Source organism: Pelobates fuscus, chromosome 12, assembly GCF_036172605.1.
Source record: "Pelobates fuscus isolate aPelFus1 chromosome 12, aPelFus1.pri, whole genome shotgun sequence".
In the NCBI taxonomy this organism is placed as follows: Eukaryota; Metazoa; Chordata; class Amphibia; order Anura; family Pelobatidae; genus Pelobates; species Pelobates fuscus.
In genome coordinates this window covers 109,431,035-109,451,533 of record NC_086328.1, presented here as the reverse complement: position 1 = coordinate 109,451,533, position 20,499 = coordinate 109,431,035, and the positions used below count along the sequence as shown (strand labels likewise).

At 38.6% G+C, this 20,499-nt stretch overlaps 1 protein-coding gene across 3 annotated transcripts in view; it reads right to left on the bottom strand.

Annotated features, from left to right (window-relative positions):
* The window catches only part of NELL1 (neural EGFL like 1), a 485,858-nt gene that overhangs the window by 24,028 nt on the left and 441,331 nt on the right, over positions 1-20,499 (bottom strand). For 2 of the 3 annotated variants that reach the window (XM_063437855.1, XM_063437856.1), the window contains one exon: positions 10,270-10,410. The exons of the other annotated variant lie outside the window; for it this stretch is intronic. In XM_063437855.1, the coding sequence (XP_063293925.1) occupies positions 10,270-10,410 (141 nt within the window). The remainder of the gene's footprint in view (positions 1-10,269; positions 10,411-20,499) is intronic. 3 annotated transcript variants of the gene reach the window in all.

Genomic DNA, 20,499 nt, shown 5'->3' with positions numbered 1-20,499 from the left:
ACAAGTGGACAATCAGCACAGAACGGATGACAGGAGAGAGGATTAAAGAGCAAGACGGGATGGGGCTTCTCAGCTAAAAAACTAAAAGGATTTTACAGATGAACACGGAGCCAGATAGCCCACAGACTTGTATGTAATTGCTTTATGACAGAGAAATCTAATTCTGCTTCCGTGCAATTTAACAGATTTATGGAAAAGCAGATGTTAGCAATTATGGCAAGTGACAGTATTCATATTCTTAGAATCACAGACCTGTTTGTACGGAACAAAGCCAACTTAATCTATTATACATTTCCCGAGGGGTGAATAGGGGAGAGGTAACCTACATGTATCTCTGCCTTTCACTTTGCTGTTCGGAGCTAAAAAAAATATGGAAGATGTGATGGAGGTAACAAGTTCTAAATTACAGCAATATTTAAAAGCTGTGTTCAGCTTAAACACAGTATGGAGTGACTAAATCTCATATTTATTTGCCTAAATCAGGTTATTTTAAAGCGGGTCTGTCACTTCACCAAAAATTTGAGTATTTCAGAAAGAGTGAATGTTTATGAAATACTTATATTGACTGTGTTGGAATTTCATTGAAGTTTGCTATCGATGACTTTGGGAATCAGGATGATTCTCGCAGATCATGAGACTTGGTCTATGGATGTCCCCACATTCTCATGGGATCTTCCATAGATATTAGTGTTGTACTCTGGCAGCTCTTGTTGAATGAAGAGCCAGGAGCTAAAGACAGAACGTCTTCAGGAAAGTATTTACTATTTACCATTCCCATATGAAGAATAAATGGGGGGGGGGGGGGCAAACTGAAAAACTGTGTAGGGTTCTCAATCTTTCTCTAAATGTTTTGGTGTACCCCCAAATTCCTTCTTCTTGTATATCTGAGTCCCAAATACGGTGGGTTGAGCATTCCACCACTCCGTTATAGGTGCCCCATTAGAAGTGAATGCAGGAATCCATAATTTTGAGGAGAGTCTCTGGAAGCAGTTTAAGCAGTAAGTTATAAGTTAAAATGTTTATATCCTATGTTAAAATTGGCGTAGGACCCACTGATATTAAAGGGACACCAGAGTCACCAAAACAACTGCAGCTTAATGTAATTGTTCTGGTGAGTATAATCACTCCCTGCAAGCATTTTCATGTAAACACTGCCCTTTCAGAGAAAAGACCCAGGCGGCGCTGGGTTTTATTACCTTTTAGGGGGCTAAAGGGGGGGCAGCCACCTAAATGGTGGTTTTAACACAATGGGGTCAGGAACCCTATAATGTTCCTTTACGGTACTTATAACATAGTGGTGAAACACCATATGGCCATATTTATATGTTTAAGGTATGTGATTGTAAGAAGGTGTGTAAAGTTTTAAATTGCATAGTTTGTGTGTGCACTGTTCCCTTAAGCTGTATTTTGCACACAGTTTAGTCTCTACAGCAGAAGCACTATTAAGAAATGCATGTTCTGTATGTGCCCACAATTCTTTCTTTGTATATACAAATAACGGCATATGATTATATTAATAAATGTGACATGTTACTGCATTAGATCCTCTGTCCTAAATAAAAAAAGCATTAACGCATACTGCAATATTCCTGATGTTTTGGCATCTGATTTACGGGGTTATCCACTCTTCACCCACACACACATAGTATATATTATATACACACATATTATATATGTATGTGTGGGTATCAACATATACTGTATGTAAATTGACTTAAGAGGAAAATCCAAGCTCTTTGCATTTTTGGATGATAATGGAATTAAAATGGACTTTATCAAGATTTTTGCATACCTAACAATTTAAATATTTGTTAGTTGCATATACATTCCTGGAAAAGTTGTTTAACCCCTTAAGGACCAAACTTCTGGAATAAAAGGGAATCATGACATGTCACACATGTCATGTGTCCTTAAGGGGTTAAAGGGACACTCCAGGCACCCAGACCACTTCTGCTCATTGGAGTGGTCTGGGTGCCAACTCCCACTACCCTTAACCCTGCAAGTGTAATTATTGCAGTTTTTCATAAACTGCAATAATTACATTACAGGGTTAACTCCACCTCTAGTGGCTGTCTACTAGACAGCCACTAGAGGTCACTTCCTAGTTTCTAGCACAGGAAACCTGTGCTAGAGCGTCGCTGGACGTCCTCACGCTGTGTGAGGACCTCCAGCGTCGCTCAAAACCCCATAGGAAAGCATTGAAATGATTTTTCAATGCTTTCCTATGGGGAGACGTAATGCGCATGCGCGGCATTTCCGCGCATGCGCATTAGGTCTCCTCGGCCGGTGGGCGAGATCAGACTCGCCCACCGGCCGACGCAATCACAAGGAGGAGCGTCGCGGAGGCGGAGACAGCGGCGAGGGACATCGCCGCTGCCTCAGGTAAGTCACTGAAGGGGTTTTCACCCCTTCAGTAACCGGGGATTGGTGGGTGGGAGGGAGAGGGACCCTCCAGTGCCAGAAAAACGGATCGTTTTTCTGGCACTGGAGTTTCCCTTTAAGGGGTTAACAGATGATTCACAAGCTAATATGAAATCAAGATTTGTTTATTTTGCTTTTACTACAATTAATATATTTTTTACAAAATAGATAAAATCCACAAGTTTAATCCTTCCACCTCATTATCTACTTAACATAGTCATAAAGCACCTGGACACCACAATGAACAATAGTGTAGTTGCTTAGACACTACATTATGTGTATTCTACAACTGCCAATCTGGTAATTATCCTGAAATAATGATATATATATATATATACAACAATCATAAACCTGTAAACATTTTAGTTGGACGATCTCTCATGGACAGGAATAACTGTAATAACAGAAAATCCACAGTATACAGTATCTCACAAAAGTGAGTACACCCCTCAAATTTTTGTAAATATTTTATTATATATTTTCATGTGACAACACAGAAGAAATTACACTCTGCTACAATGTAAAGTAGTAAGTGTACAGCCTGTATAACAGTGTAAATTTGCTGTCCCCTCAAATTAACTCAACACACAGCCATTAATGTCTAAACCGTTGGCAACAAAAGTGAGTATACCCCTAAGTGGAAATGTCCAAATTGGGCCCAATTAGCCATTTTCTCTCCCTGGTGTCATGTGACTCGTTAGTGTTACAAGGTTTTCAGGTGTGAATGGGAAGCAGGTGTGTTAAATTTGGTATTTTTGCTCTTACACTCTCTCACTCTGGTCACTGAAAGTTCAACATGGCACCTCATGGCAAAGAACTCTATGAGGATCTGAAAAAAAGAATTGTTGCTCTACATAAAGATGGCCTAGGCTATAAGAAAATTGCCAAGACCCCGAAACTGAGCTGCAGCACGGTGGGTAAGACCATACAGCAGTTTCACAGGACAGGTTCCACTCAGAACAGGTCTTGCCATGGTCGACCAAAGAAATGGAGTGCACATGCTCAGCGTCATATCCAGAGGTTGTCTTTGGGAAATAGACGTACAAGTGCTGCCAGCATTGCTGCAGAGGTTGAAGGGGTGGGGGTGCTCAGCCTGTCAGTGCTCGGACCATATGCCGCACACTGCATCAAATTGGTCTGCATGGCTGTCCCAAAAGAAAGCCTCTTCTAAAGATGATGCAGAAGAAAATCTTTGCTGAAGACAAGCAGACTAAGGACATGGATTACTGGAACCATGTTCTGTGGTCCGATGAGACCAAATAAGCTTATTTGGTTCAGATGGTGTCAAGCGTGTGTTGTGGCAACCAAGTGAAGAGTACAAAGACAAATGTGTCTTGCCTACAGTCAAGCCTGGTGGTGGGAGTGTCATGGTCTGGGCCTGCATTAATTCTGCCGGCACTGGGGAGCTACAGTATATTGAGGGAACCATGAATGCCAACATGTACTGTGACATACTGAAGCAGAGCATGGTCCCCTCCCTTCTAGACTGTGCCGCAGGGCAGTATTCCAACATGATTATGACCCCAAACACACGTCCAAGGCGACCACTGCCTTGCTAAAGAAGCTGAAGGTAAAGGTGATGGACTGGCCAAGCATGTCTCCAGACCTAAACCCTATTGAGCATCTGTGGGGCCTCCTCAAATGGAAGGTGGTGGAGCGCAAGGTCTCTAACATCCACCAGCTCAGTGATGTCGTCATGAAGGAGTGGAAGAGGACTCTAGTGGCAACCTGTGAAGCTCTGGTGAACTCCATGCCCACAAGGGTTAAGGCAGTGCTGAAAAATAATGGTGGCCACACAATAAATTGACACCTTGGGCCCAATTTGGACATTTCCACTTAGGATTGTATTCACTTTTGTTGCCAACGGTTTAGACATTAATGGCTGTGTGTTGAGTTAATTTGAGGGGACAGCAAATTTACACTGTTATACAGGCTGTACACTTACTACTTTACATTGTAGCAGAGTGTCATTTTTTTCAGTGTTGTCACATGAAAAGATATAATAAAATATTTACAAAAATGTGATGGGTGTACTCACTTTTGTGAGATACTGTATATATTCTCTCAAAATATAATTGTAATGATGAAGCACGATTTAAGAAATACGGATTCTCTACTTTTAGAACAAGCCGTGTCTACCAGAATATCAGAATATTATAGTGTTATAAGAGCTGCAAGTTAGCTTTGCAACAACTTATATTCGAAATAGCAAAATAGCCGACAATCAACAAAAAGTATTTTCATTGTTGGCATTCCCTTTTAAATGTAGATCTAAATCTATTTAAGCTGCTCACTTTTTGTACACATTGAACATTTCAGATTTTGAGAATTGCCATCATAAAAGCTCATTTTTCTAGGCAAATACATTATCCTGTGAATTTACATTTGACATTTTTAGCCAAAGACTTTGCAAACCGTTTCCCAGGGCGTTAAAGCACATAATGGGATATTTATTCTACACAATTCATTGGGAGAAAAAACAACCCTATTGCTATGCTTTACAGTAACAATGTAACCAATGTTTGCAGTTTCAAAATTCCAATCATCTCTTTCCTTCTGAGAAATTCTTAAAGTCACCAAGATAAAGTATTCAGTTGTGGAACACAGCCGAGGTTTTAAAAGCATCCATGTGTGCTGGGCATTAGTTAATGAGAAGCTCGAGGTAAACACTTGGACTCAATACAAGCTTAGCAGACAATATAGCTTTCAGCCCTATGCTGTGCGTCCACATGAATTGTATGGAGTATTGGCTGCTTGACTGACGGCATCTGTCTGTGACTGAATGTGTCAATTTGTGACAGTGTCTATTATGCCCCAGGAGCATACACTTAATTTGCATGTTTAACATAGAAATCGCTGAACAGTTACGCATCTCAGCTGGTTTAAACAAATTCAGTGTAGGAATTTAGACAATAGATGATGGAGTAAGATGCTCTACATTAATGACAAGGAGATTTCCAGAAGTAGTTTGATTAGAAAACTAGTGCAAAGTGTAATTGCCAAGCAATAATCATAGAATGCAATAGTTTGGCTTATTTGATTTTCCCCACCTTTCGGACAACACACTTTTATAAACATTTCACATGGCTTTTAGAATTGCAATGCATCACTCGAAGAGGGACCTGCTCTCTCATAGATCTTCAGACCTGAAACGTGAGTGCATATTCTCAAAAAATACAACTTACACAAAACTTGGCTTCCCTCAAATGTTTTTTTTATTATTTTTGGAGTCATGTCATAAGATATCTCATCGACTGTATACACACTAGAACTCTTGGGGAACTCATTTGCCTATTGATCTTTCAGGTCCAGTGGGGGCTAAAAGGACCACTTCACACCCATCAAACAGTCAGGGGTTTTTCTTCCTGCTTCCGTTAGCTCCCCTGAGCAAATGGAAATGTCAGGAGAACTTTACTTGAGTGCACTTGCATGCCCCTCTGCATACCTCCAATCAGACCTCCGGCCCTTGTCTAGTATGATGCTTATGTGAATGCCCACGCTGATGTGCACATGCACAGCGTAAGCCCTTCAGAATCTTCTCAAAAGGAAGCCTCTGATTGACTAATTCCGTGTGCAGAGATTGAAAGTCTCTTCTGGAGAAAATGGGAGTTCAGTCGAGTGTCTTTTTAAGAGAACCAACTTCATAGAATAATCAATTTTTGTATACAAAAATAACTATCACGGGACAGTGAACATTCATTCAAACAGTGGATTTTTCTCTCAATTCTAACATTGCATAAACCACATAAAACAAAAGGCTTCCTTACCTTTAAAAAGTAGTTATATGCTGTCTCTTTATTGTGCTGGTAACACTTATTAAATACTAATGTTCGGAAGTATAACATACTACCATAACAAACCCTATAAGTCTAGAGAGAGTTGCCATTTTGCTTTAGGAGCACAATACGAAGGTGTGTTTATTTATTTAACCAACTTTACTTGGATAGTGATTGAGAGATCTGTGATATCGCTTGGGTCTTTGTTTTATTTAACACTTTAGAATGGATGTAATACATTTTTGTTGCTTACGGAGAATATCTTATTACTTTTTGATTGGCCAGTTCAGCTGTATGTAATGTGCACCGGAGTATTGCTATATGGATTATGGACTCTGAAAGTCGCTGTTAATATAAAAACGTTATTGCTTTTCAAAGAAACAATGCTCGCAGGCTACAAGTAAATAGCAACATGGCAACAGACATATTGGGACCTTCCCTGATTCCTTAAAACAGAAAATAAATGCTCAGAGCGCATTATTCTGTATTCCTGCAGAATTGTGATTTCTAAACTTATCTGGCTCTCTTACAAATTCACTTATTTCTAGCAAAAAATCAGAATGAAATGTTGGCATTTAATTGTGTAGAGCAGGGGTGCCCAATAGGTAGTTCCCCTGATGTTGTAGAACTACAACTCCCTTCATGCTTTGCATGCCTTTAGAATGACAGAGCATCATGGGTGCTGTAGTTTTAAAAACATCTGGGCGGAGCCAAGCAACAGAGCCGTGCAGACACACTTCATGAGAGCTCCCGGCCATCAAAAGGAAATTACACCCCATTTGTGACACAAAAGCCCCGAACATCTACCCCAGTGGTGCCCCCTGACAGAGAACAGGAATGGGACAAAAGGCAAAAAAACTAAAGCCTGACAAACCAAGTTTGAATCAGAATATTGGCGACCTTCTGCGCCAAGCTAACAACGTGGTTAGGCCCAAGATGGCTGCCTACCACGAGAATTTCTCGGATGTATCGGACGACTTTTACCTGGAAGGGGAGGAAGACGAAATGTCAGCAGCACAACACACTAAACCGGTTCCCAAGGGATCCGACTCCCCTCCAGTCACCACGAGGTCCTCACAGCACTGCTAACGACCCTCTAGAATACCATACTAGCAGACACAGCCAAGATCCGCGAAGACATAAGAGGCCTGTCGGGCAGGTTGGGCACCTTCGAGGGAACCACCGGGGAACACTCCAAACAAATCTCCTCACTACAACGGGAGATAGACAAACTACAGCAGCAGCACAAATCATTTGACCAGCGCCTGGCCACGATGGAAGACACGAGGCGCAAAAATAACCTGAAAATAAGGGGCATCAAGGAAGACGTACCGACCGATGAGTTGCCTCACCTCCTGCGGCGATTATTTACAGAGCTACTGCCCCTGAGACAAGGCAGGGCGGTAGGCCTAGAAGACTTCTTCCGAACTCCCAAGTCGCCCAAAGCACCAAACGGGGCCCCCAGGGACCTTGTGGTCCGTTTCATGTCTGGAAGAGACAGACTTGCGATAATGACAGCAGTCAGAAACCACACGCCATATGTCTTTGAAGGTATGCCTCTCACCTTCTTTGCGGACCTAACAGGTTACACCCTGGCGTGGAGAAGAACCTTGGCACCATTTACTGCCTTACTTCGACAACACAGGATAACATACCACTGGCAAACGGCGCATAAACTACTGATCCTAAAGGATAATGCCACATTAGAAGTCAAAGACCTCAAGGAAGCCACAGGGTTGCTAGCGACATTGGGTCTACCACCGGACTCTCTGACCACAAATGGACAGAACGGAGCAGAATGGGCATCCCACCAATGGAATCCTGCCACAACGCAAACATTTGCACCCGTGGACAACAATTGGCCTCCAACACATTGGACAACACCTGAGCACCCAAGGTGAACCAGCAACCACACCGGAATGAAAGGAGAGTACCCACACCAAGTTAGTAAACGTTCATAGACAAAGTTTAATTCCCAGTTGATATCAGACCGATAGACCACCTGGACACAACATTTACACTAAGCCACGGCAGCCTCACCACTTGCCTGGCACACCTAACTTTCCAGAACTTTCCAGAACTCTGAGAGCACAGCAGGGGAGGTAAAACCACGACAGGTGCACAGGTCGGTGTACCCCGCCCCCAAACGGTCCCTCGACCAACACGATGCATAACAACTGCTGCCCCCCCCTCAACCCAAACCGAGACATGGGGCTGAAGAGAGCTGGCAGACCACTAAGACCGGAGACATTTGGGGATCAAGATGCCGCACGGGACTGTGCTTTCCCCATGTCGGGGGTAAGAAACCAATACCTTGTGAACTCTCAGCCGAACACCGGTCTCAATTCTATATCATTAAAACGCTATGTAAAACCTCTCACCAGATGGTACCAAACCACCACAACTACACACCACTGTAGATTACTCAATTCTAGACATGACTTGTGAGTCCTGTACAGGTTTCTTTTTGCATTTATGATGGCACTGCCATAACAATTTACCATTCTGAAAACAAGTCCTTACACACATTTATATCACTAGAAATTGACTGACTACAAGAAGCCCTCTTGTTATTAATCTCGTGTCCTCTTACGGAATTCCAGAGAATTGTACCATCCCTTATTTTGGAATCCAAGATGCTTTCAAGGCACCATAACCACTGCATTAATTACAGTAGTTATAGTGCTAGAGGCGCTCCCTCAGTTTGTATCAAACCATTTTTTGAGTAGTTTGACCAAACATTGGGTTCTAGAGACACCTATAGCCAAGATCTTCTGCTGCAGGTCAGATAAGTTGATGTTATATATAACATTTACCCAATAATAATTAACCAATTATATCTCTTATTTACATTTTTTTTAATTATCCCTTCAATTTATAATTTTATACCTACATATTAACAAAAAAGAAAGTAAACAACTCAGTTGTTTTGGGATATGTTCAATTACATCTTAAAACATCTGCATTATTTTTTACTAAACATTAATTGTGTACGTTGTCAAAACGCTTGCCTTTTCTACATTGGATTTCTGCGTTGATGTAGCTTTGTAAAATTTACTTTAAAAATAAAATATTTACAGTCTAGCAAATCAAACATTTAAAAGCAAACTTTAAATACATAAAAAAAAAAAACTATGCCAATGTTTTGTTAATATTCTTATTTAAAATAAGTAATTAGAATAATACGCTGGAGATTCATTTAATCAAATCGCATAAACAACGTGACAAAAGTTAGCAAAATGGGGTCAGGGTATGTCTTGTAACTTCATAAATGTTTTATAATGCTCATTTAAGCATAACAAAATATGTTTAAATTGCTATTGGGGGGATGGGAGACTGTGGAAAGAAGATGTCATATGTATAGGATTTGTAAAGGACTGCTAAAGTCACCAAGACCAGGTTACTGAGATTATGTGGTCTGGGTGCAGTTGTCCTGTCATTTTTAACCCTTCAATGTGAAACACTTATGTTTAGTGGTAACGGTAATGTTTCCATTGTGCGGTTAACAAACCTCAAGTGTCTTTCTTCTTAAGAGCAACTAGAGATAGTTCCTCCTTCAAAGCCGAGTTAAACTCATTTATTTAATTAAATGCTGCTCATGGCAGCATTTGATTGGAGGAGCACAGCATTTAGCAGTTCATGCAAATCTTGTCCTAGATGCTTCTCTTTTAGAAGCATTGTATTGGACAAGATCATAAAAGAGTCAGCAGGCATGCCAGCAAGTAGAGAGGTACAGTGGGTGGCTGCAGTGGAGGTGCCTCAACAATCGAAACGAGGTAAGTAATCTTTATGTAACTTTTAAAACATCAAAGGGGGTGGGTAGAGATCACAGCAACAGAGATTAATGTATAGTCCTGAAAAAAATATGTTTTATTTTTTTAACTATGGGTTCCCTTTAATAAAAGGAGAGATAGTGCTAATCTATGTCAATTTTTTATCTGGGTACTGGCTGCTCTCCCCTTATAGCAAGATTGTGAGAGGGCATGGGGCTTGGCATCTACTACAAGAACAGTGGAAGAATGATACCATGCAGACATTAGAGAAGGAAGGATGTTGGCTAAAATCTGCTTACCGACACAGGACTCCCCAGATAATGAGTAGGTCCCGTTGTCACTGAAACCACGTCTGCACTCGCAGTGGTACCACCCCGGGAGATTAGTGCAACGAGAATGGTTGTGACACGTAATGATCCCCTCTGCGCACTCATCAATATCTGCCTCAGAAAAAAAAACACAAGCCAGCCAGGAAATTAATTCCTTTTGACACTAACAACGAACAAAGCATTTTTTTTGTTTTTTTTTATCCTTCACTTTCGAAATGGTTCCACAGAAACACAAGGTGAACGCTGTAATTCAGCCCTTTAATGAGGAATTCCTGCGCTAGTTAAAAGGATGCCATGTAAACTAGTGCATAATATGAACTGCTGGGAAACTCATTATCATTAATTACTAGAAGGTCGATATGGAGATCACTTTTTTCCAATTGAAGCTTTTTATGCCTCGAGGAATTTGATATATGGAGACCTTATTAGGCTGATTCTTCCATTAGATTTACATCATAATCTTAATAGGCACTTCCTGTGCATGCATTTTTCTGTACACGGTAACAGTCAGTATACGCTGTGTGCATTTGTACAGGCAAGAGATAAATCTACACACACAAACAATATATACATAAACGCAAAGATTTATTCGGTAAACAGTGGGGGTTCTCTCACAAATTTAGCTCATATGGAAAATTGATTTTCAATACATTTTAAAAATCATATTTAAATTCATTAGTTATGTTTTTAGTGACCAAGCTCTAGGGATTTGTGGTGAATTACAAACCTAATTGTAAAAACGAAAACAACAAAAAAACAAAAAACACTCTAGCTATGACTATAGCTGATTTAATGAATTTTTTCAATTTGGGAAATTTGGGAGAATTTGGTTTTCAATTCACCATCATTCACAGTTTTGTGAATACATCTTACGCAATTCAACCTAAATAAAACAATATAATACTCACAGATCCCTTACATCAAAGCTTAAAAGATGCAAAAAATATATCTTCATACTTCTCTAGACCCCACTCTCTTATTAGAACTATATATTGCGAGACAGACAGAGAGAGAGCAGGCTCACAGAGTCCGGGAATCAATATTTAGAATGATATATAAAGATGACACTGGTAGTACTTATAGGAAGTGGCTATAATTTAAAGCTTAATGGGAATTAATTCTGAGAAGGAGATAAGTAGCCTCCCTGCAGAAGTGATAAAAAAGACAATCTAATCCATTATTGGAAATCTAACCCATTGTAACAAGACAGAATCAACGCCATAAATAAGATGAATCATATGAATGAGTTCATTCAGGACGCGGACTAAGATTTCGGACTCACGGTTTAATTTATAATTTCCCACAATCCTCTTTAGAGTCTCAGTCTGAAATGTGATGCTAAAGGACAACTGTCATCAAATTTTCACTTCTCGTTTTTTTTAAAGTTTACGAGATTTAATGAAAACACAATATAAATATTTTTAATTCCGTATATTGATTATTATTTTTATTTTTTTTTAGACAATATACTTTTTATCTGGCTGGGTCGCCATGTTGATTCACACTCTACTGTTACCTTAGCAACTGCTGCTCAACCTAACTTGCTTCTGCTGTGATTGTTCTATGTGAAACAGCAGCAACAGCAAGTTAGGTTGAGCAGCAGTTTGTCAGATAACAGTAGAGCTTGACCCAACGTGGCCGCTCAGCCAGATGAAAAGTAAAATGTTCTCAAAACAAACCACACACATCATTAAAAAAACATACAGTTTCATTAAATGCAATAAACCTTTAAAAAATGAAAAGTGAAAAAATCACTTAACAAAAAAAAAACTATTTAATAAAAAATGGTATGAAAAATAGGAATATAAAACATAAAATCAGATAAAAACCATAAATACACATTTTAAACACATTTATTCAAACATGTTTTTTTAAAGTATTATGCAAGTGCTTAGTTAGACGCTAATCCTCTTGTAGCACAGACCTTCATTTATGTTTTTAAATGTAACTATATACTGCTTCTGCATGTGACACAATTCTTAGTACAACTAAAAATATACACAGTATATTCAGCCATATACAATAATATTGCATGAAAATGTTGGAAATCAGCAACCTGATATCAGTAATGTGATTTTTATTGATTTTTTTTTTGTACATGCCCGGAAAGGGTAAGTAGGAGTAAGAAGGAAATCGTTAGCGGATAATGGTATCACAGCTCAAATCACAAATGTATTAGTATTTTTAACATGTTTTATTATTATTTTTACCAATTTAATACCTATCTTGATCCAGTGTCATCACTCCCTGTAGCTACAATAAATATTTTCAGGATTTTAATATTTTTGTTTGGATTGTTTAACCTACTTATCATTGACTCTGGTACACCCTCCTAATCTGTGATAACCTCCATTGATTGCGATTGGCAGTCTTCTGCCTTTTTCTACCAGCTAGTAGAGTTTTTGAGTCTACAATTAAAAATTAGCAAATTAATTTCAAGTTTGACTTAGATGTAATTAAGAAATGATTGTGTTCATTTGGTTTATAAAAATGCTTGATTGGGATATTTTTATTTTTTTCAGGCCAATTTTTTTTCTGAACACGTGAAGCATTTTTAAAACCGCTCCGGCAGAATTGTGCTGCTGATAATTTAATTTCTTTTTGCCGTAAAAGAGAAAATTATTTTTTTGCGGTTAATGCCAAGCAGGCTTGGGAGAATTATACCTAGTAAACGATTGGGAATTTGGATCAAACAATCGGAAAAAATGACATACTGCCAAATACAGTCTCACACTGTGCTTCTTCCAAAATCTGCATTGGGCATGTATACAGAGTGATGGATGTGTTGAAACTTGCCACCTTGGAACCATTTAAAGTTAATCAATATTTCTCAGGTTGGATCACTCTCTCCAGCCATAAAGGCATATAATATAGTGTAGGTCAGGTTACAGGCTGCGCCAGTTTAAGGGCCTCAGGAGCCAGGAGGTGAACGATTTTATGGGTCTAATTACATGAATATATTAAATGAACACTCCAATCTTCACAACTACTACAAAGCAGTAGTATAATGGTTATTGTGCCGGGAGTGCCCCATCATTGCAAGTAGTCTAACGGTAGTTAGACGAGTTTGTCTACTTACCTGGAGTCTGCCAGGTGCCATTCACCCTCCCCTCCACCACAGACTCTGCTAGCTCTCATGAGCCAATCCAGGACTTGGCTCAGACAAAGAGCTTCTGGCTCAAGTAGTGGATGCAGGAGCAGACCTGAGGTAAGAAGTTAAGCTGTTCTAAAATGTTTTAAGTATTTTCAATAGGGGGAGGACGGTGCTCTCCTGACACCATAACCACTACAGCATGCTGTTATGGTGCTTGATGTATTCCTTTCACTGGAAGGTGCAAACATATCTAAAACTATACCCAATTGTCCATATAAATTATCATTTGTGGGCAGATATAAACCCATAATTGCATTCATATATAAATCAATACTATATAAAACTATTTGCAAACAATATCTTTAATGTTGTTTGTTACCCTATTTCTAGCCACGTTTATTCAGCCTTCCTTCTATATACAATATGAGGTGTATTTAATATCATACAAAATGTAGTGAACTGAAATTTAAATAGCAAAATTAAGGCAACAATAGCTGGTTTGAAGAAAAACATCTCCAGTCCTTCTCTGGGCGGAGCAACATAATTCCACCAATTGCAGATCAGTGATAATGGAGGCCTGTCCCCGAGGTCTTACAGTAAACCTGCAAGTCATAAGCTGGTACCATCACAGTATGCTATCTCTATTAATGCAAGTCATTAGAGGTGGCATTAAACCTGTTTAAAATGTTAAGATTTTGGACTCCCAGAAGAACAAACCCTCCATCACAGCACACATTCTTCTTCTAATATTCATTTAAAATGCTTCTTTAAAATACACTTTATTCAACTCTTAGTGTAGTTAAAGGTCTCAATTCTGTATTTTCTCTCCTATCTCACCTCTATTGCGGACATTTTAAACACACTCAGAAATTGTACTTTTTTTTTTTTCATTTATCAGAGCAGTTTCAGAGTGGACCTTAAGGCACTTGTTCCTTAATGACTATTATCTGCTACAGCGGATCCATCAGATTACAGCTGACCTGACCTATTTGAAGAGGGAGATCGGGATCAATAGTTACAGAAAAAACACATCCTTTCGCCATATCAGTTTTAGATCTGATATTTGACCCATAACAATATGTTCAGGCAACATGATACTTAGTTAAACAAATAGAAATATGAAACATAGAATTTTACAACTATACGCTGCTCTATCGTTTAATCTGTTAATGTCGTAAATGTGCCACAATTATATGGACAATAACGACAAGAAGTTATTTGCTTAGACTTTCTAAAATTGCTCAATTCACTATATATTTTTTATGGAAAATCTGGGACCAAAAATACTGATTTACAGTTTGAGAGATGGGCTGAGATGCAAATTACAGTAAAATCCAATTACTTCATTAAGGCAGACATGCCCAGCATATGTACATGTATATACCTTTGCTTGCGTTTCATGTTTGTTTTGATGCTACTATGAGTCACATGACGTAGTGTCACATGACATAGTGTCACATGACTGGATGCTCTTATTGCTTAAATAAATCTCAGTTTATATGTGTTCATATGTGATTTAGTCTTCAAACATGGTTAGGGGATCTAGTGATAAAAAAACAAAACAAAAAAAAACAAAACTAAAACTTAGTTAAACAAATGTATTTTTTCAGTTAACGATTGAACACATAATACAATGTAGACATGTGCAAAAAAATTGCTCGCCTGCTTTGTAAAAATAGTTTCAATTGGGATGATTCTGATTCAGTTTGGATGATTCTCGTGTGGTTCAGATCATTCTGATTAGTTTAACCAACCTAATTTTCAGAATTGATTTTTTTCAACGAGTTCCAAGAACTTTATTCGGTCGAACCTCTTTGGCACATGTCTCTAGTGATCTAGTGATAAAATCTTTCACACTGATATGTGATAAACTGTTGAATGACCTAGGCAAGTGTTTTCCTTAATAAAATAAAATGTACTTGTATCTTGAGGATTATAGGCAGTTTAATCAGGTCAAAAGTCCCTTTCAGTATAGATTGCCTTATATTTCTCAAGTGCAGTGCTCACCATTATACTTAAAACCATGAAATTCTCATACAGATTATTGTCTCAAAGGACCATTATTGTAAAAAAAAAAAAAAAAATACACATCTGAGCAGGTAGAAGGTCCTTGTGTGTTCAGGAGGATTAATGAATGATGACTTTGATTTAAGCTCTGTGTCCTTGAGAAATGATCAGATCACATGCAAGGTCAAAGACGCATTGGTCTCTCACACTGCAGCTCAAAAAGAAAAACAATATCTTTTCAACTGGGATTTAATTTGTTCACATTCTGTTGCAATAGATCGGTTTGTTTCAATCATCTAAACACAACCACTTAAATAAACAACTTCATTACTGAACACCAACTTGATTTACAAATGGAAGATTGAACTTAATGAACTCCGTCCTCTTTCAACCAGTATGATCCAACTGAGTAACAGTTTGGGTTTCTATGCCTTTTTAACAGATTCTCGAGTTGATTGCAAAAAAAAGTAAAATACACTAAGATTGCAATCTTTAAAAACAATTATTTAAGAACGAAGGGGAAAGTATTAGTGTATTAAACACAATATAAGCCATCGTTAAGACAAACCGTGAGGTTGCGGTGAGGCCAAACGTGACAAGTGACACCATGAGCTTAATAGTGACTACAACCTCGAAGCAAAAAAAAAATATTTAATGTATAATTCTATTGATATATTGTATTGAAATATTTCGAGAAAAGTAAAAAGAAGTTTTACAAAAACATAAAGTTACATTATTATAAGCTGACTGGCTTTGATTAACGTAAATAAGTAGGCAGTTGATCATGGGGTTCCTGCAAACGTTGATTTGCAGGAAATTTAATTATTTATATAACTACTGGGGTTGTTCTTTAAATGTGTGTTTTAGAGATCTGATATATGAATTTAAAATTTTAGGCTAAAATAGATGTGATGGTGATTTTTTTTTCAGTTATGGCTATTTTTTTAACTACAAATTGCAATTCCTTGTCAATTCTCCACAGTTCGGGGTTTAGTGAACAGCCTAACGTTGCAAATGTTAGTACAGTCATGAGGATTGGTTGTGAATGCTGGGAAATGTAGTTTGCCAGTGTGTGAACCATCAGGGCTCCAACCTCCTTTAAAACTAATTCATTGTCCATTACAGGAACCAGTCAAGTAATATGTCACTGTAAATACTCTCTACTCACAAGGACTCACAAATTCAAAGCAAAGACATGGTAAAGAATTTCAAGTCATATCCACCAGAAAGAAAGTCATTATTGCACTCTGCTTCTATGGAGCTCTAAGCGTTAATGGTGTGTAATGAAAGAACAGGGAGAGGAGTATGTGCGTTAACTCCTCAACGTTTAATCCAAGCCAACTTAAATAGTTACTCCAGGCATCACAACCACTACATCCCTCTGTAGCAGTTATGATGCTATGAGTAGCCTGGCCCCATTCCTCAGTAATGTGGTGAACCATTTTGCAAGGGTTTGCACTCTTACCTGACGTTGCCTGGTCTCATTTAAAGGGACACAATAGGCAGCCAGACCCCTTCAGCTCATTGAAGTGGCATGGGTGCAGTGTCCCTGTCAGTTTAACCCTGCAATGGTAATTATTGCAGTTATTGAGAAACTGCAATAATGACATTGCAGGGTAAACTCCACCTCTAGTGGATCTCTACATTGCAAGGTTAACTCCACCTCTAGAGGGGCTTCTGGGTGGGTAGGTGGCTTTTGGTCAACTAACTGACGCTGGACTTCCTCACACTATGCATGAGGACATTCAACGTCAGCTAAAACCCCATAAGAAAGCATTGATTCAATGCTTTCCTGTTGGGTTGTCCTAATGCGATAAAATGTTGTTGGAGGAGCGGATGTGGAGCATCAGTGGAACATCAGTGCTGCAATTACGTAAGCGAAATGAAAGGTTTTTAACCCTTTTTGCATAGTGGGAGGGGAGGGTGCAAGCGAGGGGGGAACTAAAGGGTATTATAGTGCTAGGAATACCATTTTGTATTCTTAGCCTATAGTTTCCCTTTAAGGCTGGCAGCGATGTACATCTGGCTTCTACAGATCTGAAGAGCCCAATGCTGATCATGCCAGCCATTCATTGGTTGAGAGCATCAGCTGACCTCTATCAATGATTGCAATTCTGTGCATAAAATGGGCACAGAATTGACACAAGCCAACCATGAACTCTAGTTGCCAACTGGCTGAAAACACCTTAGTGTCGCTGCTGAAAGTGTACTTACAATTCCAGCAGCAAATTGGTTAAAGAGATTGCATCACTTGACAATTATTTTTTTTTAAACCAGCAATTTTAAACAAATATACAAAGTTTATAAACGTGGTCAGATTGCATTATTGGGCACGCCTGTCAGCTAGGGACATTTCTCCAGCCTCCCCACACACACACACACTTCTACAGACCCTTCTCAGTTTCAGAACAGTCCACTACTGACAGAAACAGGACATCATTGTGCAGCAGGAAAAAGAGACCCGACACCGGAACCTGATCACACTGAGCAGACTCCCTCTTTCCTCCCCACTGTTGCAAGGTCAATAGTTCTTCCAACTGCACATGTGTAAATCTGTCAGGCATGTTCAATGCACTTCCTCAGCATACCTAGGGATAGAACACTGATTGAATAGCTCTGTATCTCCCACTGGAGTGGGTGTGGAAAGCATGACAATGAAGAAGCAGAAACATAGTTTCCTGCTTTATTTCGCTCTGCCGAGTGAGGCAACTGTCTCATTCAAAGCTAAAGCTTTTGCATGAAACAGTTGTCTCAAAGTGATGCATGTACTTTAATCTCCAATTATGCAACATTTCATAGTAGGACACTTTGGCCCTGCTTTTTTTTATCATAGCAAAATGCGTTGACACTTCTGTTTCCCTGACACTGTTGTTTTATCTTTTGCACTACTGGTCTGATAATATTGCTCTATTGTTATTTTTGTTGTTTGTTTTACATATAAACAATGAAATGAATGATATTTAGAATAAATACGTAGCTTGCATTTAAAGAAACCTCAGCACCTAAGAACTGTGCTAAATCTATTTGCTACAGAACCAGGACAACGGTATTATGCTCTCCCCACCTATATGCCGCATGCCTTGCTAGTTTGAGTCATATGAACTCAGGACATCCTGCGTTTCATTCTTGGTGAAGTGTCATTAATCTTATAAATGCCAGTGGTTATGAAGATAATTTCATCATGAGGATGAAGTTCGAAGGTTGAGATGGCAAAGTGCCAAATTCAAGGAAGTGTATCTGCATTGCTCTAAGGAACGTTACCCTTATATTAGGGGAAGATTTCTGCAGACAAAGCATTACCTTCAAATTACTTTACGGAGTTCGTTATGTATGGAGCATTCTTGAAAAACGTTTGGTGTATCTCACTACGGAACTAGTAGACCATGCTGATGATATAGTTTAGACATGGAAATTCATTTCAGACTGAACTGCAGTAGGGCTGAATTTGTACCGATCAGGTGTTCGACTTAATTCCTGAAATCCAAGGCGAAATATAATCAAATTACAGATTAACTAAATCACACAATGCCGAACATGTTCAGAGGGTGGTCAACTGCAATCATTGATAGAGGTTAGAGGGTGATAGAGGTTGTAAGAGGGGTGATACAAAGATCTATATTTATATAAGATACATTTATAAATATATAATATATAAATATAGATTTGTTTACTGATCCTTTCCTCCTCTTTCTGTTGATTACTTTTTCTCGGGTGATCTGTGACCCAAATGGCTGCTAAATGCACCTATCAGTGTACTAAAAATATATACAGAATATTATATTATGTATGCATTTAGCAGCACAATTATTAACCCATTTTCACATGTTTTTGATTTGTTCTCCTGATTTGGTTTCCGAATGGACATTCTGCCGAATCCTGCTGAAATGTAAGTGTCCCAAAAAATTTCCTATCCTTAGAAAAATTATTTCGACAGAACCAAAATTTCTAACCAGGCACAAGTCTATGTATCTCACTAGAGAACATGTTAGCCAGTGGTTCATGATCCAATCTTCAAGGCACACCAACAGTTCAGGGTATAGGCATTTTCCAATTTGGTTCCAATAGAGATGCTGACAAAAACCTGACAGCCATTGTGCATTGCCATCTGAACTGTGAACTATTGGTGTACACCATATTTTGGTGGTATATCGCCACTAAACATGTGGGTTGTGCTTATAAGATGTGTATCACACTATGAAGTATGAAGTATGTGCATCAAACTATGAAGCATATATAATATATTGATTATCTACCAAATTAAAATGTAGGCCATGCATATAAAATATATGAGATATGTCACCAATAAACATGTTGATCATGCTGATAAGATGCATGAGGAATCCTAATAAGAAATGTGTAAAATGTGAGATTAAAGCTTAACCTAGCCAAACTGGGAGCACAGGTGACATGGATAATACTTCCAGTTTCGCAATTGTTGTCTTAAATGTAAAAGTCACTTTGAATTCCCGACATTTCTCAGATTACTGAATAGCCCTGTATATAGATCCCTGGTATAATTAAAGTAGACAATACATTTTACATAAATGCATAAAGTCACCTACGGGTCTATCCAACAATTTTCAAACATTGCTATATTAGAATTGCCTTGGTTTTTTATGTACTTCAAGTATAATTTTGTGATTGTCCCAGTGACCCATTTTGGATAGAAACAAGTGTTACTCAATACATTATCCAGGGAATGAATTCCGTTCTTAACCTCTTCAGCATTGTGCACATAGAGGAATGTCAATATTGGGGATACTATTGACTTTCGGGTTTATTAACTAAATAGATAAGTATTTGAACATTTTATGTTACAATTACTGGGGAAAAAAAATCTCCAATTCAAATGGTAATCCAAGTCAGCTTCTTACTTCAAAAAGTTTGCAATGTGTAGGTGATTTCCAGATGAATAACCCTAACTCTCTTATTTAACTATATTTTTAAGCATCATTTTATTGGCAGGTTTATTGTTGTTGTTGTTTTTTTGGAATAGGCATTAGACACAGTAATTACACATCACAGCATTTTCAACAGATGTAAAAAAAAACAAAAAAAACCTTGAAGAACATAAATGGTATCACAAAGAATCAAGCTTA